This window comes from Anguilla anguilla, chromosome 1 (genome assembly GCF_013347855.1).
Source record: "Anguilla anguilla isolate fAngAng1 chromosome 1, fAngAng1.pri, whole genome shotgun sequence".
Taxonomy (NCBI): Eukaryota; Metazoa; Chordata; class Actinopteri; order Anguilliformes; family Anguillidae; genus Anguilla; species Anguilla anguilla.
In genome coordinates this window covers 56,600,015-56,624,531 of record NC_049201.1, presented here as the reverse complement: position 1 = coordinate 56,624,531, position 24,517 = coordinate 56,600,015, and the positions used below count along the sequence as shown (strand labels likewise).

General features: G+C 40.1%; 1 protein-coding gene across 1 annotated transcript; it reads left to right on the top strand.

Moving 5' to 3' along the window:
- Positions 1–651: 651 nt before the first annotated feature.
- Positions 652–22,607, top strand: LOC118211385 (acidic amino acid decarboxylase GADL1-like). The gene is made up of 15 exons (XM_035388600.1): positions 652–974; positions 6,419–6,585; positions 7,831–7,957; positions 8,471–8,561; positions 9,952–10,061; positions 10,264–10,379; positions 12,623–12,702; positions 13,068–13,122; positions 16,180–16,296; positions 16,711–16,775; positions 16,956–17,037; positions 17,477–17,676; positions 19,369–19,420; positions 20,996–21,085; positions 22,306–22,607. The coding sequence occupies exons 1-15, from the start codon at positions 956–958 to the stop codon at positions 22,477–22,479; spliced, it is 1,545 nt and encodes a 514-aa protein (XP_035244491.1). The 5' UTR covers positions 652–955; the 3' UTR covers positions 22,480–22,607.
- Positions 22,608–24,517: the final 1,910 nt, after the last annotated feature.

The window sequence follows — 24,517 nt, the reverse complement described above, 5'->3', positions numbered from 1 at the left end:
GTCTTTTACACATTCTGCAGCCTGAAAAATGCTTAACCTGACAAATCAATATCATCAGTAAATGGTCTGCTTTTTCTTATAATTCATGTGGTGGTCAATTTTTTTTTGTTTGTTTACATTTACCGTTAACGTTGTTAAGGTGTTGGTTGCTGTTGGTTACGTGCTGGGTGAAATCTTATAATTTTGATTGTGCTGTGCTGAGGAAGGTAAGAACAAGTTATAATTTAGTAGGCTAATTTCTACGAGGAAAAAATCCTGAATCAAAACTTTAACAATTTAAAAACTTATGAAGTATTTAAATTGGAATATATAACGTAACTATTGTATTAAAAAAATTAACTAGTAATACTTTAGATTACGTGGCCTATTGTGTTAACGTTAGACTGGCTAACCAATAATGTGAAACGACAGAGAGCCTATGTGGTCCGTTCCCCCCAGTATAACGCCAACTAACTAGCTAAATTAGCCCATTTCTATAGACTAGCTGTTCTCTCACCGAATAAAAAAATTAGTCAGGTACCTCTCGCAAATTTTTCTAAAATGTGAAAAATGGGAGCGTAGCTCTCGTTAACTGTAAGTTAACGTAACTAACTGGAATGGAAACGAAATAGTTCTGCCATACGCGTGTTCTGCCTTGAAGTTTATAATAATAAAATGATGCAGACACATATTTAACGTGGGATTGCCTACATTTAAATAAAACTGACATAACTTGTCACTGACAAGAACTAATTCGCAGGAGCTCTGACCGGTGTTCTCCCACATGGCTGGTTGATCAGTTGCCAAAGAAGGCGCAGCATGTAACTGACAGCATGACGTCATCCAGTCACGGCAATATAATCGCTTGGAGGAATTAATATGGTAATTTACAGTTCCTGCATTTATCTTGCGTGGAGAACTTACTCAAGACTATCCCAACCATTCATCCTGTATTTACGTTACAGCGTAATCGACAATGGATACAGCAACCAGCAGTACGTATGGCAATGCATGTCAATACTTACTCTATGCAAACTGTTTAATTAGCTTCTGAAACCTTCCTAGTGATCATATAGGAATCTTGTCTACCTTAACGGATAGGATAAGCAATAGCCATAGCCCTGAATGAATTTAACAGTGGTTCGAGCGGTCCTAAAAAGCAATTATAGTTAGGTAGCCGACTGAATGATTGATCATACTTTTTCTTTCATGCTTTTTCGTCTTTTCAATGTCAGCTCCTCTTAGTTGGCTCCTCTTTACATAGAACTGCTGCTAATCATTGTTTAAAAAAATCTGAATTAAATAGTATATTTTTAGTGTAAAAACTATTTCTGAATTAAATTAAAATTACTTTCTCAATATACTTTTTTATTTCCATTGAAAGATTTGATAGAATTAGCTAATATACTTTTTTGCCTTTATTTTTTATTGTGAATCCATAATCATTTGATTTGCTTTTGAAAGTGAGGAAGCAAAATTAAAGATGATAAAAAGAAAATGAATCCTTCCCTTCAAAACCTGCGAGAAGATACTCCTAAATATGTTGCTCTGTCCTACCAGGAGTTGGGATGTTTTAAGTTTCTCATGGTTGCTTGGGCAACTGCTGCATTAGCTCTTACCAATAATGTGCCAAATGGCTACAAGCCACCAGCTGTTGTCGGTAAGACAAGTTCTCTGTTTCAATCATCCCTAGCCCTCTTGCAATACGGTGTGGTGTGTGTGGTAGAAAACAATCACTGCTGAGCAGGAGCTCCTTGGTGTTGTTTGGGTGTTGTTGTTTGGCCAGTGAGGACATAAGACTAAAAATTGTTAACTAATAAATAATTCATGCCAGAAATGTAATATAATTATAATATACAGTCATGTGCAAGCAGCATCTACATGCATTATCTGTACATAAATTGTATCTGTACATAAAGTATTTTCATACATGTTTGTTTTGCAATTTAGAAATTACAGCGCTTTTTATACATGCCCCACATTTTAGAGCACCATAATATTTGGGACAAATATCTTCACAGGTGTTTCTGACTAGTCAGGAGTGTTCAATTGCTTCCATAGTGCAGTGTACATGAATCTACATTCATTTTCTGTACATAAATTGTATCATCGCAATCATCAGTTTCCCTTAAATAACAAAATAACAGTCACACATAAAAAGGAGTAAATATAAAGTAGGTAGTCTTGTAACAATATAATATAATTACTCATTAATTTTGAAGGCACAAGAGGACAAATTCAAGGTGGTGGTAAATTAAATGTTCAAAACAACAATCAAATATAGAGTGCCAAAATGTATTTAAGGTGAATAATTACATTTCTCTGCAAATGATTACTGTATTTTATTTGTCATTTTGCACCACATACAGTTGCATTTAAATTTCTTAGAATAACATAATATATATTATTCTAAGAAATTTATAAGAAAATTCTGTTACTGTCACAAAAAAACTTGTAGTTTACACTTTTCTGTTATTGTTTATATTATTGTTTACATTTGTTATTGTTAATGTTTTGGTTGCTATTGGTTACAGGTTACAGTGATATTTTCTCATTTGTATTTGTGTTTCAGGAAGGTAAGCCACAATTTATAATGTATTATAGTCAATTCATTTTTATAACAAAAATACAAACCTGAATAAGAAATCTCTAAAATATATATATAGTTACACAATTTAGTAATGGAATGCTTAAGTTTTGTGTAAGTATTTTGATATAAAAATTGGTATTTTGTATTTAACATGATATGTAACATATTCTATAACTTGGTTAGCAGTTAGCTACTCACTTGTGCTGGTGCTTAAACAATAATAATAACAATAACATTTGTGATTAGATAGATAGATAGATAGATAGATGCAAAAGTATTGGTAGTGACACGGTTTTTGTTCTGGCTCAATACTTCAGCAAACTGGATTTGAAATAAAACATCAATATAAAATGGATGTCAGGTAAAAGTGCATACTAGGTGATCCGTGTGCAAATTACAGCCTTTTTAAAAAAAATTTTTTACATTGTCCGTAAAAAAAATTAATACACAGGATACATTTTTTGACAGTATTTTTCAAAAACCAGCAGCTACTATCGATTGTACAATCACATTGTGAATGGGACTGTCTTAGCTAATGTTAGTGTAGGACAGACAATTCTGACATCAGTTTAACTAGAACCTAAGCTAAGCACATATTTTACCTGAATCTACCTAAAGTATGTAACCCACATTCCAAGATCAGTGCAATACCTAAAGTGATAATATGTAATGCAAGTAATACACAAGTAATATAAATAATATTACAAAAGCAATAGGCTAAATTTCAGTGTTACTGTAATTAATTAGGGATGAAAGGTAATACTGGAGTAGTATTGGCTGCTTTAAATTACAATTAGCAGTTTCTCTTATACAGAGTGATTTACGAAAGTGTAGAACATCAGTCTTAGTCTCAGAAATGCACAAGTGCAATAACACCAATAAAGCTCAGAATCAGTGTAATGTTAACCAAACAAACCAACAAGTAGTATTGTAAACAAAAGTAAATATTTCTATATAGCTAACCTATCTTTGCTCATCTATAATGATACCATTACCCAAAAATATAATCCATAAAGAAAGAAGATAGCTAAACAGGGTCCGGGAAGCCATGGTGTAGTCTGATGATTTGGGTCTTCAGTCGGTTGGACAAAGGGTAGAGTTTCTGATGATCTGAAAACTGTGGGAAACTGATTCACACAGGAGATATGACCTGGAAGTGTAGACATGCAGTGAATGTAGGGGCTAGGCACCAAGAAGTAGCAGAAGGGAGAGTTTTGGTTGGTGTGTAGTGTCTGTTAATCTGATGATTTTGAAAATATTACAGATTGGCCCCTTTAGCTGTTGATTAGGCTAGCATCAAGTTTTTAAATTTGATGCAAGCAGATATTGTAGCCAGTGGAGGGATATAAGAAGGGGAGTGACATGGCTGTGCCTGGGGATATTGCAGCGCTTTGGATAAGCTGCAAAGGCCTGGTGGAGGCAAGAAGGCCAGCAAGGAGGGAGTTGCAGTAGTCCAGATGGGAAATGATCAGTGCCTGGACTAAGAGCTGCGGGGAATAGGGGAGAAAGGGGTAGATTCTCCAGAAGTTTCACAGGAAAAAATCTGTATGCCTGATATAATTCAATTATGTTCTTGGAGAGGGACTGTTTTTTAGTCCAGTACTGTGAGATTCCTTCCAGATCAAGAAGGTGACGCTATGGTGCCATCCTGGCTGAGTGGGGGAGGACTTGGCTGGGAAGTACAGCATCTCAGTTCTGGTAGAAGTGACAACTGAGGTAGCAAGCAAATCAGTTAAGAGGTGTGCTGTGGAAGCTAGTCAGGAAAGACCGCAGGAGGAGGCAGTCAAATGCTGATGAGAGGTCAATGAGGGTCAAAAATGGAAGAGCTAAGTCACCTTTGAAGAGTGTACCACCTCAGTGACTACAAATAAGATTCTTATGAGAGCGGCTTGCCTTTAAAACAGAAATGAGTCTAGGAGAAAAAAAGTGAATTTGCTGAAAACAGCATGGTGAAGAATTTGAGAGATAAAAGGAAGAAGAAAGACGGTGGGTGGTAGTTTTGGATGGATTTCAGTGGGTTTCTTTTTGAAAAAGGAGAGTGGAGAGGCCACCCTCCTTTCGTAATTTTTGTTTTATTCAGACAGGCAGAAAGCAACAGGTAGCGAAGGGATTACAGGTCAGAAGGTGCCACGGCAGAGGATCGAACCCCTGCCTGCACAGGGGATTTGCATATGGCCCACGACCCGGCCGCCCAATGGACTGCACCACACGTCTAACCACAAGAGTGGGTGTCTTGAGCAGGGGGGTAACATGACCTTGTTTGAAGCTTAAAATGATCTCACCGTTAGGCTAACAAGCTAAAATTATGGCCAATATGATAGACTGGTATGATGATGCATGTGCCAGAGAGGCGATGCATTTCATGTGCCAGATGTCATGCTTGGGCTCAGTAGCCTAAAGTACCCTCATGATAGTCATCTGAACCTCTTTTATTATTTTTCATTTATCATTTTTACTGGCAAAGCTCACAAACAAATCTATAGAGACTCATAGCTTTTTAGACATATGCTCTCTGCTTAATACTAAAGCAAGTTGAATATTTTGTTATACTAATAAAATTACTTAAATATTTCCTTCATAAGTATATATATGTGAATGCAGAATCTTGGTTGCAGTTAGCAATTGTGCTATTACATGGACGTATGGGCATCAGCATTAGCCAGTAAGGCTAGTCAAATATTGATTATTGATATTAGTACCAGCATGTCTATATCATTGCACCCCTGGTAGCAATAATACATTATAAGTAATAATTATGATGATAAAGGTAGTGGTAAAGGAATGTCCTTAATTAAAAACAATTACAATAAACAAAATGTTTATGTAGCGTAATTTCTCTGTGATTACTTGTTATTTTACACCCATTTACTACCCATACCCTTAACTGCTGATAACGTATTTCTAGAACAATTAGATTTTCTAAAATAAAACTGAAGCCATTTATTCACTGTATGTCCTGCCTGAGTTATTACTTTAAATAGAGTATTATTTTATGCATGTGCTATCCAGTTGCATCTAAATTTCAATTTGTTCTTACAATAACAAATATCTACTTTAGGAAGAGGGTAGTTTTACTGTTAGTACAGCGCATAAGGGACCTTTTTTTTTTAACCACCAAATGTGTTATAGAGGCAAAACAAGTACTATGGAAGATTGTTAAATATAGGTCCAATGCAGATTTTACCCAGAATCCCTGTGGTGGCAATAAAAAAATGCCTCCACATAAATATTGTATATAAAGAGGTCATATATTACATAAGAAAAGAAATGCACCCCACCCATTCCATTCAACTTGTAGAATTCTATGAGAATGCCATTAGAACACACATAAACACTGGATTACCCAGAATTCTTATGGTGGCCATTTTTCAAAATGGCTATGGTACAGTTCCACTTGGAGTTCACAGGACAATAGCTTTTTCAAATTGTGATCTAACTGGGCCCACAAAGTGATCAAACAGGATGATCTGAGGGTGGCTCGTCCTGTTTTTGTTTCCTATATGGAAAGATCAACAAGAAAACGTCCGACATAATAGTCAATAATCAAAACATATAAGGAAACAAAATAAATTGGACAGAAAAAATACCACTTCCTCCATCCATACCTGAGCCCCAACCATTTTTGTGGTGAACTTGGTAAAAAACAAACAACAAACACAAAGTAACACAAAGATAATTGTTATTATTAATTAGATGAAGTATTACAATGCACAGTTAATGACAAGTTGTGAAAAGGTTACCTGGAATCAGGTCTGATCTATGGCTTCCTGTGTCTGTCTAGGTGGCCTTTAAGTAGAACCAGTAGATGGAGGGTGTCCTGTAACTCTTGCATGTCTGGTGTCTCTGCAGAAAGCCTTTGCCATAATAATTTGGTGAAGAGAAATGCAGTGCTAGTGAATGGAATGTATCTTAACGGCCCAACACTGGACATCAAGGCAACCTATACGTTTGTGGAGGATGCCATATCGCTGATCCTTGATGAGGCAGTGAAAAAGGGCACAGACATCTTGGAAAAGGTAAGGACCTGTTGGCCATGGAGTACATTCCAGCAAGAATCACTTTTAAGCATCATGACGGGAAATTATGAGTCAATCTGGGAGTTTGACTGAACTCTTCATTTGACTCTGCAGTTCCCACTATAACCTGAGAGTTTACTTTTCTTATTTTCACATTTTTTGGATCCATGCATTCTCCATTGATCACATCATCTGGGTGGCACACCTTGTCAGCTACAGTTGCTGTTCATGCATGCACATCTATACTCATTTTCATATGAACTGGACTGAACATGTGGTTTTGCTATCTGCTTCTATCAGGACTAAGTATTGCAGTTATTGTTCCCTTTCAGAGCCATGCTGTGTGTAATCATAATGCACCTGGCTCTTGCATTAAGCTGTAGTATGCATGCTTTATTGTAGGGCTCTCATTTGATACAGCTTCCGCTTGATACATTTTCTGTTGCATTCTCAAGTCCAGCTTTCGAACATGAATTAAACATGGGGTGCACACTATCAAGACAGTAACAGACAGTACATTATTGATGACCACAAGACATATTATGAACAAATATTGTGAGGTATGTAGGTGTAACACAGTATTTTTTTTGTTTTCATGAATGTTTTACATAACTGGTCATTTATGGAATAATCATAACTTCAATATAACATTAGTTAAAGTTGAGATTGAGATTAAATGAGCTCATTAAGGGTGATCACGGATTAGTTCCCATCTTGGTTGTATCGCCAGTGAGCTGGTAAAGTAACAAGCCAGCTAACTTCAGCAAACTAACATTAGCTGGCTACCTAACTAGGTAGATGAACTTGCTTTACTATGCTGCCTGTAATTACCTTGCATTGACTAACAATTACACTGCTTGGCCAAAAAAAAAGTCGCCATTTGGACAAGTGCCTTCTGAACTGCAGATATGCAAAAATTAAGTGCATAATATAATCTATGGATACTTCCATACTTCTCAGGACACTGAATTTCAAGTATGCATAGATGCAAAAGTGACCCTCTGTTTATTAAGTTGAATTTACATTTAAAATATGTTAGTGACAAGCTAAGTAGAATTTTCTGTTAAAGTCCGATAGCATTAAATGTAGCATTCTGCAGATGCAGCCTTTGCCACGCACAGTCCTGATATTATGAACACCAGTCTCCTTTGTTAAGTGTACCCCACTCCCATATTGCTACCACTATACTTCATACAAAGTATGCCTTTCCTTTCCCCCTCTTTATGTGCCCCCTAATTGGGCCAGGTGTGTGAGTGGCAGCCTCCAGAGAAGCTGAGAGAGATCCTGGACCTGGAGTTGAGGGAGGGGGGCGAGCCCCAGGCCAAGATCCTGAAACGTTGCCAGGATGTCATACGATACAGTGTAAAAACAGGTGAGACAACAGAGGGTGTAATACCTTGATGTTAGCAGACTGCATAGCCCAAACAATGACCAAGAAATAGTGCTATTGTGATACGAGTGTGATATTGGTCCACAATAACCTAACAATTGTTTTGTGCATCCCTTCATTCCGTAGTCTCACCACTCAAACCCCCACACTTTCCCCCTCCCCTTTCCCGCAGGCATTTAAGATGCTGCCATCCTGTAGATCATGACCCCCCAGCACAGCCAAACTGAGTCTGGGCAACCAAAAATAGAAAATGATGACTGGCCCTGCATGTGGCACACTCCTTAATGGGCACATTAATAGAAAGGGAAACCTTTCCTCTTAGGGCTCAGTTTTCATGGTATTGAGGAATCCACTCCATCATCCTTTACAAATGTTTTTGACAAGATGCTAAAGAGGGCTGTCTCACTGGATATTTTTTGCTGTCTCACTGGGTATTTTTTGCTGTCTCACTGGGTATTTTTTAAAAGTCATAACCTATTTTCTCTGGGTCCACAGGTCACCCACACTTCTTTAACCAGCTGTATGCTGGGATGGATCCCTATGCCCTGGTGGGACGCTTCATAACTGAGACCACAAACCCAAGCCTGTAAGTGCTGTTTATATCCAGGTGACCATTCTTCTTGTTACAGTGACAGTAAAAAAAAGTCTGAATGCAGAGCCAGCTTCTGTCAAGAATCAACTACAGTACACAGTGCTAAAACTCTACTCAGGAGAATTTTGACCTCAATATACATATGGGACTCAGTACATCGGTTAGAGTGATCACTGTCTCTGTAATATGATAGTTTTCTGGGGACTGCTGGGTGGCTCATTCTTTTAAGGCACTGATCTAGGGCATGTATGGGTTCCTTTGTCTGGTATGGAACCCAAACCATGGCAGTGCCGACTGTGGCCCGAAGCTCTGCAGGGTGATGCACACTTGGCTGTAGTGGTGCCCAGAGATGAGGGTTTCAGTCAGCCAGGATGGCAGGAACTTATTGTGCACCTGTCACCACCCATGAATCTGACTGTTAAGCCACACATTTGTTTGCTACTGTGGTTGCTATTCAGTCATGCACAACCATGCTTGTTTGCATATTAACGGAACTAAAGAAGTGGATACCTGCTTCGAGAGGGACTAACTGAGTGAACTTGGCTAGTACAGTATTGAATATGAAAGAGATCTCATGACCATATTTAGCATTATTGTGAACAGGACCACTGTGGACAGGCTCCACAATATGTTAGACTCAACTGGCAGAATTGTGTGTGCATTGATAAAATCATATGACAACACAATATACACTCAATGGCCACCCTTAGGTACACCTGTCTAGTACTGGGTAGGGCCCGGACAGTCCAGAACAGTCGTAATTCTTAGCTTCATGGATTCAAAAAGTTGCTGGAAATATTCCTTAGGGATTTTGGTCCAAGCTGTCTCAATGCCATCACACATTCCTGAAAATTTTTGGCCACACATTCAGGCTGCACACCACCCATTCCACCTGATCCCAAAGGTGCTCTATTGGATTGAGATCTGCGGGCTATATTCGTGGAACCAGATTGAGATTATGCATTCTTTGTGACATGGTGCATTATGGTAAATGGTAAATGGACTGCATTTATATAGTGCTTTTATCCAAAGCTCTTTACAATTGATGCCTCTTATTCACCAGAGCAGTTAGGGGTTAGGTGTCTTGCTCAGGGACACTTCGACACGGCCAGAGCAGGGATCGAACCAGCAACCCTCCGACTGCCAGACAACTGCTCTTACCTCTTGAGCTATGTCGCCCCATACGCATTATGCTGCTGAAGCGTCCATTTGTAAAAGGGGAGACTGGGATGCACATAGACAACAACAATTCTCAGGTATGCTGTGGCACCCCATACCGCCACCAGCAGCCTGCACCTTTGACACAAGGCTATTGAACAAGCGTTCCTAATGATGTGGCCTCTGAGTGTAGTTTTGAGGTGTTGTTGGGTTCTCCTGTTGGCAGGTACACATATGAAGTGGCCCCCGTGTTTGTGCTGACAGAGGATGCAGTGCTGAGGAAGATGATGGAGTTTGTGGGATGGGAGGAAGAGGGTGACGGTATCTTCAGCCCAGGTGAGTGAGAACAGATTTAATCTCAAGACATAATAGTCTCATTATGTGGCAGCAAAGCTTATTTTTTTAGGAGGTTACTCATTGGTTTGGCAGATTCAGTTAATCCCAGATTTCACAAGGGATGTGATTCTTGCAGCCCCTGCCCCCATTTTCACTTCCAATTCCCTCACTATTCTGTTCCCTAATCTCTGTATCTGCCCAGGTGGCTCCATTTCCAACATGTATGCAGTAAATGTGGCCCGATACCGCTGCTGTCCCGACATCAAAGAGCATGGTCTGTCTGCCATGCCCAGGCTGGTCCTGTTCACATCACAGGAGGTAGGCTATGGTTGACCAGGGACACCAGAGTGAAGATGCCATGCCTGACAAACAAAAAGTATTTCTCCCTTCATGATTCAAATAAAATGCCTGAGTTCTCTTGTCCTCAGATTAAAAGTGCTGCATGTCGGTTGCTGGGTGGCTCATCCAGTGTGTGTTCTAGTGCATGGATGTGAGCCACCATTTGGTACAGAATCCATACTGTGCCAATGTCAACTGTGGCCAGCAGCTTGACAAGGATGCGTGCATTTGGCATCACTCAGAGAATGGGAGTTTCAGTTGGCCAGGATGATAATGTCTGGTCGATAGGGCACCACAAGTTTATCTTTTGAGCTGCAAATAAAGCGTCATACTCATGCCAACTGCTGTAAGATAAGAAATGGTAGCTGACCTATCAAAGCACAGACAGGCTAGTAGGGTTTGGAGGTCAGGACTATAGACAGATGCATCCCATGTTATGAGATATTGCTGCAGTGCCCTTCAATACAGTAGCTACCCTTTTAATATAAATGGATGTGTGACTGGATAATGTCAAACCTTGCAAAATAAAATTTGTAAACAAGGAAAATAACATCACAATGTTTTACTCTACCAATGTGCTCTAGTCTGCCTTCTACAAGCATTATCTGTACCTGAAAATCATCATAGCCTTTTATCAATAGAAGGCGTGTTAGAGTCATGCACCTTGTAACAATATAAATATAGCAAATGCAAATATTCCCCCACTGGTTGCAAAGCTAGATTGGAAAATGTGAAATGGAACAGGTGCCTATCTGTCATGGCACAGTTCACACGAGCTGGGTCAACCTTTGTGGGAAAACAGCAAACAATAGTGAGGCTCTCTTTAACCGAACGTGGAATGAGCAGTGATAATACTTAAGGCAGGGGTGGGGCATTTAATACTGGGGGTGTGTATAACATGCTATTGTAGACACTCCTGGAGAAATATCTTTAACTCAATAGGCTCAGTAATGCGTGTGGTTAGGGAGAATGTTATTGCTATTGATGTTAATTCAAGGCCCTCTGGATTTGGCCTGCAGAACTGTTTTCGCTTAATAGCCTGGGAGTTTCAATTATAGTCCTGAATAGAATCATTACACTGTTCAATCAGTTGGCAATGCAGCAACATTTTAAAGGCAGCGCACAATAGTGATTCCGAGGAATCATTCACCTGAGTCATCTGAACAATATCACACTCTTATCACAATAGCACTATTTACAATCAATACTCTTACATCCCCTTTGCACTGGAACATTTGAGTTGAGCCATGTTAGACTGGAGTACATCCGAGCTGGTGGGCACAGCTCAAATTGCTTTTTCATTATACTCTGTTGGTGTCTAGCAACACAGGGCATGCCAAATACTGTCATATGAACATTGCCATGCATTTTTGGTAATGCTGATTTATCAGATGGGTTCAATTAAACATGATGGGCTACAAGGAGCTGATTTTATTTTGGTTACTGCTGAGATATAAAGTATTGATGGAGGCAGGCTGTGTAGACGCCAATTGATCAGAAGATATGCAGTAAAATAAGCATGTGGGTAGGTCTTATGTTTTCATATCTTGAAGTACCTAAATATAGTCTAATCTTGCATAATAAATTAGCAGCTTAGTTCAAAATTAATCAGGGAAAAATATGGCCATGATAAAATTCCCCAATTTTAATAATTGACATAGGATCCATTTTTCCATGTCTCTTCTTTGTCATGGTACAGTTGGCTAAGTAGTCTTGTTTTATGGGTCCATTTGTGGACTGGGTTGCCTGTAATGATCTGTTCTGTGGCAAGTTATGTTGACTGGCAGGTTGCCATGGCAGAATTCTTAAGAGGCCAGTCTTGATGAAACTGCAAGCTCCTGGCTCCATTATGAACGTGTTAGCACTAGAAATTAAATTGGGCATTGGGCAACTTGGGCAAATTTCTGGATCAGGCCTCACCAGCACAGTTTACAATTTGAACAAGTCAGAAGCTCTAGCACAAGTCCAGCTCAGCTCAAGTGTGCCAGCGTAAAAGGGATATTAAAAATTACATTATAGCATAATAGGGAAGTTGGTTTATAAAACAGTGGATCTGTAGCACTGCCACATGACACGTATGAACCTTAATCTGAATCTCTTTGGTAAGTATCCACCCATAAAAAGGATGTTTAAAAAAAAAACTAAGCTACTATTGCAATTTTGCAAGAGTGAAGGACTGTTATTTAAAGAAAGAAGGGGACATATGGTTTGTTTCCTTTCAGTGCCATTACTCAGTAACAAAAGCTGCTGCCTTCCTTGGAATTGGAACCAAGAATGTCTATGTGGTGTCTTCTGATGAAAGGTAGGTACAATTCCCAACCTGAATATTTTACACACTATGAAATATATTAAATCAACCACATTTTCTTAGTATTCAAACTTTATCTATGTTTGTATATATATACATCTGTGTTATTACATATGTATACTATGATAACAGTCTACTGTGTACAGAAATATTCTGAATTTGTGTAAATTCATGCTAATGAAAGCACAGCTGCTAGGGATGTTAATGTTCCATTTAGAAAAAGTATAAAAATAAATGGTAGAGCATCAGTGGGAACATAATATTAGACATAAAAATGTAAAGGGAAATACAAAACACTTTCAGTTCCCTCCATCTATTTTCTCAATCAATGACCCCTTGTCACCTTTCATGCATTTCAGAGGAAAAATGATTCCTGCAGAGCTAGAGAAACAGGTGCTGAGGGCCAAAGCAGAGGTGAGGAGAAACAAGCATTGAAGGCAGGGTGTAACAGGTGCTCACATCGGTGGCACGGTGTGGCAGAAGTGGATGGGGGAGGGGGGCAAGGATTCCAGGATGCTATAGGAATAGCATGAAAAAATGGTGCAAGTCCAGGGCCCCTGCTGACCCGTTAACCTACTAGGCCCTACTCTCTGCATCTTTACCAGTTGTCACCCCACTAAGGTTAACATTATCAAACCAAAACTCAGTTTAGTTTAATTCTGTTTACCCTCTCTTCCACCTCCATCTACCCTCTCTGAGGAGGATTCATCATGTATTTGAGGTGAAAGATTTTGACATCCGCAAGTCCCTCAAAGTGGTTGAATTTCCCTGCCCCTCATACCTTCTGAGGCCCTCCACATCTCCTCTCTCCCCCTGGCCTCTCTTGTCCACTTTCTCTACCTTTACAGATGCAGACATATCTCAACTTCTTCTACCCCCCTATTTGGCCATCTGTGCTGTGGACCCCTCATCTCTGTTTCAGTATATCACCTGACATCCTTCTGTTTATTTCCTCTGGTTAACTCCTCCCAGTCCAATGGTCATTTTCCCTCATCCTGGCTTGTATTGCCCCCACTGAAGAAACCCGCTGTTGAGCACATTTGACACTTAAGCATGCTGTCTCCAATCAGCTCTCTACTTTCCTCTCATAGAACAACCTCATCCCCAATCCGGATTCAGGGCTGGACACTCCATAATAGCTCCCCTCCTCTCTGTCAGTAATGCCCTGCACTCTACCTTGATGGCCTCCCTTTAATGGATTCTGACTTTCATTGACCTCTTTGCTACATCTGATAATGTTGACTACTGCATTCTGCTGTCTTCCCTGTCTGCAGTGGGTATTGGTGGTACGGTCCTTGTCTGGATAGAGTTGTAAATCACTGGATGCTCCTTCCTGGTCTCTTGGGATGGCAAAGTATCTACTCCCCATAGTCTCTGCAGGCATCGCCCAACGCTCTGTCCTTGGTTCCCTCCTCTTCTCCCTCAACACAAAATCCCTTGGTCCTGTCACTACTGCTCATGGCTTGTTAAATCATTGCTATGTCGATACATTCAACACATTATGTCCTGTCCATTATATGACCTGGCTGTATGACATCTTAAGTTGGATGAAAAATCACCACCTAATGCTCAAGCTGGAAAAGCCTGAGATTCTCTAAATACCTTCTGTGTCTACCCCCTGTATGACATCTCCCCCTGGGAAACACCACGCTGTCAGCATATTCTAGCACCAAGAACTTTGGAGTGGTGAAAGATGACAAACTAAACAGAACCAGGAACAGCATGGTGGTGAGCCGGGCATGCAGATTCTTCCTCTACAACATCAGCAGAATCTGTCTGTTCCTCACCAGCTACTCAACCCAGGTTCTGTTTCAGTCTCTGGTCCTCTCTTGCCTTGACTGCTGTAACTCCCTCTCTGCTGGCCTCCCAGCGTCTGCCAACAGACCTCTGCATGTCATCCAGAATACTGTGGTTCACTTGGTCCATAACTTCCAAAAATACTCCCACATCACCTCACCCCCAGCTGTCTGTCATCACTCGCATCAAATACCAGATACCACTGAGCCATGACCGCCCCTTCATTTGAGTCTACACATCTTGCACCTTGCACTCGCTCTCTCTCTCGGGACTGTATTTCCCGCCCCCCCCCCAGGAACTACTGCAGTTCGATCCCTACTCTTTGCGCTTGTGTGTGCGCTGTAAGCTGCTCTGGATAAAACAGTCAGTAAACAGACATATACAGGATTGATGGTAACTTTGTATGTATCAATCAAACAAAGGGCAAGGGTGATTCTCTGAAATAATCACTCCAATTTCTTTTTATCATTCTTGAAGGTTTTATGGGTTCAGTGGCATTTCAAAGCAGAGGGTGGTCATGCCTCCATTCTTTTGAATTGGTGAGAAAATACATTTACAGTGATATTTTGCTAAAAGCCTAAGAAGGCTATACAGGTCATATTGCTCTCTGTCCTCACACATGACACACAAACCTTAAATACAGACTCAGATCTAAAATTGTTTCACACTTATTTTTTGATACAGAAAAATATTTTTTATATCCAAGGACCCAGGTTGAGATGCCTGCTTTTCAATCAGTGTACCAAACTCAAAGTAATATGCTAATGGCCTGCATCTCATAAAAAGCCCTGTAGTCAAAAGTGATAGAATGAGAGAGGTAGGGACAAAAAAAAAATTAGGAGAGCAAGAGAAAGGAGGAAAGAAATAAAGTGAATTGGCCCAAATCTAAGGTATACACATGGTTAGCCACTAACAGTCGCATTTAATGCTCTCAATCTTCCCCACCCCCTGTAGGCCCTTCCTGGGAGTGATGAAAATTCTGTCTTCCACTCTATACCTGATTCATACTGAATAAAGGTGGCAGGAACTGCTTTAAAATGGCTGCAGCTGGTGAAGACAAACAACCGCAACACTTTTGAAAAGCCTCCTTAGAGTAGCTCTGGTGTACCAGCGATTGCCTAGTAACATAACTGTGAAATGGGCTTTTACTAAACAGGTCAATCAGCTGCAGTCTTACAATGGTTGAGAATTCTCTATGACAGTGTTTCTTAAACTATGGACCAGGACCCAAAATGGATTGTGGGAGTGTACAAGGTGGGTCCCAGAACAAGTCTGTAGTTCACTAGGCTATGCTATTGTACTGGAAGGCTCCCTGAATGGTGCTAAATTTCTCATTTGGGTCCCAGTGTTAAAAGGCATTTCTAGTTTGGGTCCTGATATTAAAAAGTTTCAGAAACAGTGCTCTATGATACCAGAAAGTTATGGTTTCTACCCCCAGTAGTCCTACAATGCACATTGTAAGGCAAATTGAATTTGATGGCATTTAAGAAACTGGGAAGCAGTGCATGATACATGGGCAGGCTGTACCAAATGCACATGTATGACTATCACTATTGAGCGCTTTTGAGACCATTATTGATGAAACCACTGATGTGATACTATGTACACATACAGAAAAATAGTGAGCTTGTCCCTTTATGCTTAGTGTAGCCTTGTGATGGGTTTGTATTTCAGGGTGCTTGTCCCTTCATGGTTAATGCCACTTCAGGAACCACTGTGCTGGGAGCCTTCGACCCCCTTGAGGAGATCGCTGACATCTGCCAGACACACAAACTCTGGCTCCATGTTGATGTAAGTGGACATGTTCATTCATTCACCAATCTTCCCTTTCTTTCATTTATTCAATCATCCTCCCATCCATCCATTCATTCAGTCATCAATGAATCCTTCCATTTGTAATGGCAGCCTAGTAACTGGTAGACGTTTGTCTCAGAACCCCTCAAATAATAGATTAGTTTCAAATTTGCAATAGAGGGGAGCCTCATAAAGGCACCACAACCCGTGAAAGCCACTGGAGTCAGTGACTAAAAACAGGTGGATCTCTTTAACAACACCTAGCAGGTGTTCCCGGCAGTGGAACCTGATAAACTTCAGCTGCACACCTGTGCTTATTTTTCACAGAACCACATTAAACCTATAGCAGTTTCCATCATATGTCTGTTTATGTACAATATGCATGATGGTTGTCATTTGGCTCAACTGTAGGCTTGTTGGGGCGGGGCAGCTCTACTCTCCAGAAGACATCGGCACCTCCTGAAGGGCATTCAGAGGTAAGCACTGTATCTGCAGTTGCTGCAACTTAACGCATCATGTCAGTGCTCTATGTGTAAAGGCCCCTGTATTTCCCCTGTATATCAGACGTCCAGTCACAGAAACCTGATTGGCCATGCTGGGGCAACACCGGAGAGGTTATGACTTTTGTGAGTTGTGTATTTATGGTGTCTGTGCAGGGCAAACTCGGTGGCCTGGAATCCACACAAGATGCTGATGGCAGGACTGCAGTGCTGTGCCTTCATGGTCCGAGACAAAACGGTGAGACTTTGGGTGTGAACCTCTGATCTGGTTCTGTTCTGTATTATTTTTCACGATATATTTGATAAATAAAATATTTAAAGTTGAACTGTGCTTTAAGTGACAGTGGAAATCATAAAGCCGAAGATTAGCTGTAGCTTGCAAGCTATCATAGCTGTTTAATGTGGGCTTAGTAATACTGATGTTGGAAAAAACTAAGCTATCACTGGCTTGCTCATCAACTGTCTTAAAAATGTGTTCCAAGGGTAACAAAATTGAAGCATACTTGCAAGGTCACATACCATGAAATATGTAAAATGTTAAATTGAGTATACAATTGGGCTAATTAATGAAGGTTTGTGGACGAGAGGCTTGGAGATAGGTGCATCTGTCATTCCATCTCCAGTGGCAGTGATGTATGTGTCCATCTGGGCACATGTCTCTGTTGCATATTTTTCAGGGTCTGTTACAGAGGTGCCACTCTGCTCGGGCATCCTACCTCTTCCAGCAGGACAAGTTCTATGACATCAGCTATGACACAGGCGACAAGTCCATCCAGTGCAGCCGGAAGCCTGACGCCTTTAAATTCTGGCTGTTGTGGAAGGCAGTAGGAACCCATGGCCTGGAGGAGAGAGTAAACAAGGCCATTGCTCTGACCAAGTCAGTCTGAACCGCTCTCCTAAACTGCATGTATTCACAAAAAGTAAAACTTTGGAAAGTAATAGTCATTGTACACAAGAATATTTTTCCTGGCTGTGAGCTCCTGCCAGGGACTTCTAATCCATACAGAAAACCTTGAGTTTAGGCAATTGGTCACAGCAATTTGTCACCATCTTCAATGCGTTCAGCACCTAGCCTGTTCTACTCATCTGTTTGAGCTTCACACATTTAATGTTATTTAAAATTGTATCATCATCCTCGTAAATCTTGTCCTGATTTAACCAGAGATGTAAAAATACCCAACAGGTGCAGTGCCTCCCATTAATCCAGTGTTCTTGAGGCTGCAGACAGCACCCTCTACTGTGCAACTGGCACCATTACAACAATACAATGGTTTAGTTTAGTCTAATGAAATCCAGAACAGTCTTGAAAATCATTCTCAGTTAAAGGCATACTATGATGGATTTTTACCTTGAATATATTATAAAATAACCATGCAAAGGCATATGTATCAAGCACTGGAGATCTGTCTTTACCCAGTTTCACAGACTTCATGCACCTTTACCTGTATTTGTTATTCTGAAATGTGTTCAGGACATCTCTGGGCGTGGTCTTCTGTGTGGGGAGGTGTGGGCGTGGCTACAGAGTTTGTTGTTTGGGATGACATTTCTACGGAGTGTTTGTTGCTAACTGCCTAGCAAAGAAGCTCAGATACGGCAAAGCAAAAAGTCAAGCAGTCAGAGCTTGTCCAAGAACTAGACAACCTTAGAATTGCTTTTCCTCGGTGGCATCAGCTGAAGTTCACCAAGGGGATGAAAAGCAACACGGAGTTGGCTTTCTGTTGGGCCTGTAAGTAACCTGCTGTGTGAAGCTAGCAACAATAAAGCCTGTTATGAAGGTCTGAAATTTTCTAAAGAAAGGTCCCGATGATAAAACCACTATTGCGTTCAACATAATGGAATTAAGCTAAAATCAAATCTGACTCTCACAGTTGATCAATTCATGGTACTAATGTTATCTCTAGCTATCCAGCTAGCTATGTTAAGTGGGGTACTTGGGATGAGTGGGCAGTTGAACACTTGTTTGATTGTAAAACACAGGACCACAGCAAGGCTAGAAAATCCTGAATAGTATGCCTTTAAGGGCTGGAGCATCTGGATTGTCTTGCGTTTCATCTGGATTTCTGGATTTAAGTATCTTATGTTTGATCATGTAAGTGGTTTTGGTAGGAAGGCAGGAAGGCTGAACTAGAAACAAGGAAGGGGATACGACACAAATATTTCACAGCTGTTACACCTCCCCCTCCAAGTCTCAATAAAATGGCCAGATACCTGACCAGGAGAATCTTCCAAAATAGTTAGGAAAATGTCTTGATGACATGTATTATGAGTTCTGGCTCTAATTACAACTTTTGTGGAGAGAATGTGAGAACCCTTTCACAGTAAAGCAAAAATTATGGCAAAGCAAGCCTAAGGATATAGTGCCTTGTGTAGATACAATTTGACAAGACAATGGTACCAGTGCAGCCTTGAAACATTGAGACACTGCACTGAGCTGGGCAGGAAGGCACAATGCGACAGTAAAAGCAAGCTTGCATGTTGCTGTGGTCTGCTAGTGGGGTATCATATGCCTCAAAAGTGAAATTCTCTTTTCTTTGGATCAAGTGTACATTAATCTCTCCTTATTTTATAGGTATTTGGCTATGGAGATACAGAAGAGAGAAGGTTTCCGGCTTCTGATGGAGGTCAGTAGTTAAAATGCTGTTCTCGGGACTACTGGGCCACAGATGGGCCCCACGGTCTGTGTCGGTGCTGACTGTGCTCACTATATATATATATATATATATATATATATATAGTGAGCACCATAATGTTTGGGACATTAACCTGATCCAATAACCTGATCTGAATGTTTGGAAATACTTTTTTTCTTGATTTAGCTCTGTACTCCACAATTTTGATTTGTAATTAAACAATTACAGCGTGGTTAAAATGCACTCAACTTTTATTTAAGCATATTTTTATACACTTTCACCATGGTGTACAATTACAGCACTATGTACACAGCCTTAAGTTGCCTTAAGTTTTCTCTTCAGCATATGAAACACACATTCAACTGGGTTCAGATCAGATGAATGACTTAGGCCAGTCAAGAATTTTCCAGTTTTTGGTATTGAAAAACTCCTTTCTTGCTTTAATAGTATGTTTGGAATCATTGTCATGCTGTAGAATGAACCTGAGCAGATAGGATGCTTCTTTACACTTCAGCATTCATTTTGCTGCTGTCAAGTTACATCATCGGTGAAGACAAATGAGCCAGTACCTGTGGCAGCCACAGATGGCTAAACCATAATACTCCCACCACCAGGTTTCACAGGTGAGGGGGGTGCTTTGGATTTTGGGCACTTCCTTCTGGCCTCCACACCTTGCTCTTGCCATCACTCTGATACGTCAAGATAAATCAATCTTGGTCTCATCTGTCCAAGACCATTTTCAATAACTCTGCAGGGTTTTGTCATTCTTAGCAAACTGTAACCTGGCCATCCTGTTTTTGTGGCTAACAAGTGGTTTGCATCTTGTAGTGTAGCCTCTATAATCCTGTAGTCACTGACACATCTACACCTGAATCCTGAAGAGTTTTTGTGATCTGTTGGACATGTGTTTGGTTTTTTTAAATTTATTATTATGATGGAAATTATTTGGTCATCAACTATATAGGACTTCCTTAGCCTACCAGGGCCTTTGCGATTACTGGCCTCATCAGTGCTTTCTTTCTTCTTACTGATGTTGACAGTTGATTTTGGTAAGCCTCAGGTTTGGGCTATGTCTCTGACTGTTGTTTTTTTCTTCTTATTTCTCAGTCTCATAATGGCTTCCTTGACTTTCATTGGCAATAACAGACTCTAAAGGCAATCAGAAGCCTAGAGTCAAGACTAGATACCAAAAGCTCTCTTATACCTGCAGTAAACGAAACAACTGAACACACCTGACTACTCAGAAACACCTGCGAATCCATTTGTCTCAAACATTATTGTGCCCTAAAATGGGGGGGACTATCTATAGTGCTGTAATTTCTACATGGTGAAATCAAAATGTATACCCCTAAATAAAAGCTGAGAATCAGCACTTTAACCACATATTAATTGTTTGATTACAAATCTGCCATTGTGAAGTACAGAGCCAAATCAAGAAAAAATGTTTTTGTCCCAAATGTTATGGAGCTCACTCCAAAAAAAGGACAAATGCAATTATCTTTCCCATTTAAAAACCATTTGCATTCATGAAACCCAAACTGAAATATTTTTTTACATTTTCTGCAGCCCGAATACGCCAATGTGTGCTTCTGGTATATCCCTCCCAGCCTACGGAAAATGCCTGAAAGCAAAGATTTCTGGGAGAAGATCCATAATGTAAGTGCTTAATTAGAGTCATAACAAGTCTGGTAGAGTTACACTAACAAAATGAAACCCTAGGAGCACTGTCAGGTGAAAGGTGTGTACTACCCCTTAAAGCTGCCTTTATTTTTAACGATCCCATTACATTGCCCGATTGAAATTCCGCCCATTTATTTAAAAATATATTTTCAGTGGTCCTGATCAGAAAAGTTGACGCTCTCTTTATATGAATATGGTGATGTTCTATATCAGTCTCACCTAATATTTAATGATGAGAAGGGAAAAATCGCCAACAGGTGGCAGCAAGTAGCAGAGAGTCTACTGTCATGGACTGCTGCAGCTGGCCATACTCTAATCTAGTCTGGCAGAGCATCATTATTATCCACCTGGTTTTTTGGTCAAATTTCATGTCACACTTTCTTTGACACAAATTCTACACTATTGGACTTTAAGGCCTTGTTTACACTTGCCTTTTTATGCAACATTTATCCAATTTGTTGACAAATAACATACATTAGTGTAAACATTCACCGTTCCTATAGACTAACGAGACGCCCAACCCTGGTCCAGGAGATCTACCATCTTGTAGGTTTTCATTTGAACCCTAATTTGGCACACCTGATTCTACTCATTAGCAGCTCAATGAGATCTCTAGCTGTTGAATGAGGTGTACATTGTACAGGTTACCTCTACCTATAGGAAGGTAGATCTCCAGGAATGGGGTTGGGCAGCCATACTATAGACTAACCAGAGTACCACAGATGCTCCTAAGTAGACTAGAGACAGTCAATTCCTGCATTCCTTTTTCACATCAGGAGGCTCTAAGTAATGGGTCTTTCCAGTGATTTTAACAGGCATTGAAATGAAACTGTAACTTTCATAAGAAAATCGGAATAGTTAAACATCAGTGAAAGGGAGACAGAACTTTAAGTGCAAAGAATATGGAGTTGTTCTATAGTGATATCTCTGGTAATACTATAACGTCCAAAGGTGGATAGATGGTCTATCTATGTTCTACATGTACACAGGGGCAAAGGGTGTTGTAGTTGCAGCTGGCAGAAAGAATTACAAGCTAATCCCCCCTCCCCAATTCATCCTACTGCACTTACAACTGAAATACTAACAGAGTAATGAAACACAAAGGTAGTCACACAGCTCACTTAAGGCCAGTCAAAGTAACACTTGAGAATACAAAGCCTGAAGGAGCCAGCCTGATTCCAGTTTTACATTGCTAGGTCGCCCCGCTAATCAAGGAGAGAATGATGAAGAAGGGCTCCATGATGATTGGGTACCAGCCTCACGGGAGCAGGGTAAACTTCTTCAGGCAGATTGTCATCAGCCCCCAGCTGAGTCGTGCGGATATGGATTTTGTCCTGGATGAAATTGAGAAGCTGGGAAAGGACCTATAACTACAGCAACTGGGCCACCTGTACAGTGGCGGGGAGGGGATGAAACCCAACGTACACAGTAGTAGATTAAAACTTTCTCTCTTAAACAAAAATTCTATTTATTACAGCAATAAAGGAGTTTGCACTTATAGCTGGGCTTTATTTTATACAAATCATGTAAGAAATAATTTAAATTGTAAATAATATTTATAATAATAAAACATTTTTAGCAACTGTCTTGTCGATGGCAATTAACATTCAATGAATATTCACCACTTACAAAGTAGTGAATTCAGACAGAAATGCTTTAGTGGTGAGCTCCAGAATATTTTGGACAAATACTTTTTTTTTTTCTTCTTGATTTGGCTCCATACTCCACACTTATAGGTTTGGAATCAAGGCTGTTCACATGCAGTTAAATTGCATATTCATGTTCTCTATTGTCATACATTTTGGTTTCAGCATGTAGAAATTACAGCTCTTTTTATACTGTCCCCCCATTTCAGGGCATCATAATGTTTGGGCTTCTGTGTGTTTCTGATTAATCAGGTGTGTTCAATTGCTTCCTTAGTTCAGACATAAGACAGCTTTCAGTATCTAGTCTTAACTGTAGGCTTTTGATTGCCTTTGGAGTCTGTTATTGGTATATGTCAGCATGACATAGACATATGCCAAACGTTAAGCTCACCAAAATCAACTGTTTGAAACATCACTAAAAAGAAGGAGAGCACTGGTAAGCTCAGTAATCGCAAAGGCCCTGGTAGGCCAAGGAAGATCTCTACAGTTTCTCATCTTAAGTGAAGAACCACAAGACACAGGCAGGTGTGAATGAGTCAGTGATTACTGTACGCAGAAGACCTCACAAACAGATCTACAGAGGCTACACTGAAAAATGCAAACCTCTAGTTAGCCAAAAAACAGGATAGCCAGGTGACAGTTTGCTAAAAAGTACCTCAAAGAGCCTGAAGAGTTCTGGAAAAGGGTCTTGGGGACAGATGGGACCAAGATGGACTTGTATCAGAGTGATGGCAAGAGGAATGTGTGGAGGCCAAAAGGAATTGCCCAAGATACAAAACACCCACCCCCACAGCAAGACTATTATCTTCAGCAGTGTGTTGGGGATAATAGTCTTACTGTAGGATGAAGCCAGTTGAGTTAGGATGCATTTGGCTGAACCTGAGTAAATAAGATGCAGTCATTTTTTGCTTTGAAAAGTAGGAAAATTCTCGACTGGAACAGCCAATAACCTGATCTGAATCCAATAGAAATTGGTATAAAAATACCCTTAAATAAAAGCTGAGAATGTGCACTTCAACCACATTGTAATCATATTACAGATTTGTGATTCCAAATCTAAAACTGGGGAGTACAGAGTCAAAATAGGTCTTTGTCCCAAATGTTACAGCACTCATTGTATGTTCTCAAGCAAGCATAACCAGATATCCAGTGTTTTCTTTTTTTATTACTGGTCTGAATACATGGTCTTGTAATTGGTAACAAATTTTCTTGTCTGTCAAAATAATAGGTTGCTCATTTTGATCTGCAAAGCATGTAGCATTCAGTAAATGACAAGTAAGCAATAGCCCTTTCACTGTTTTCTATTTTCCACAAAGGTCTGACATGTTTTCTGTATGTGAGTCAAATTAGAGAGCTTGCGAAATGAAAATGCAATGGATGGAGGACCAACCATAAGTTGTCTTTTGTATCCTGACTAACTGTTTATTTGCATTGAAGAATTGTGGTAGAAGCTTGTAACACTTTCACTATCAAGATGAAGTCTTGTTACATTATATTTTAGCTGGTGTGTGGAATGTTACATTTTAGCAAAGGCAGGTTTTACTGAACACATCAGACATGTTTGTTTTCTTCCCACTCATTTTCCTCAATGAAAAAATTAAACTTTTTTCCGAATGAGATACCACTTAGCTATAGTTCACTTGCTGGAGTTTATGTGAACATAGTTTCAGGTTTACAGTATGTTTTCTATTGGTCCTACAAAAACTGGTCCTACACAGTTTTTGCCTGTGATTAAGGACAATTTTAGATGCAGAAATATCCA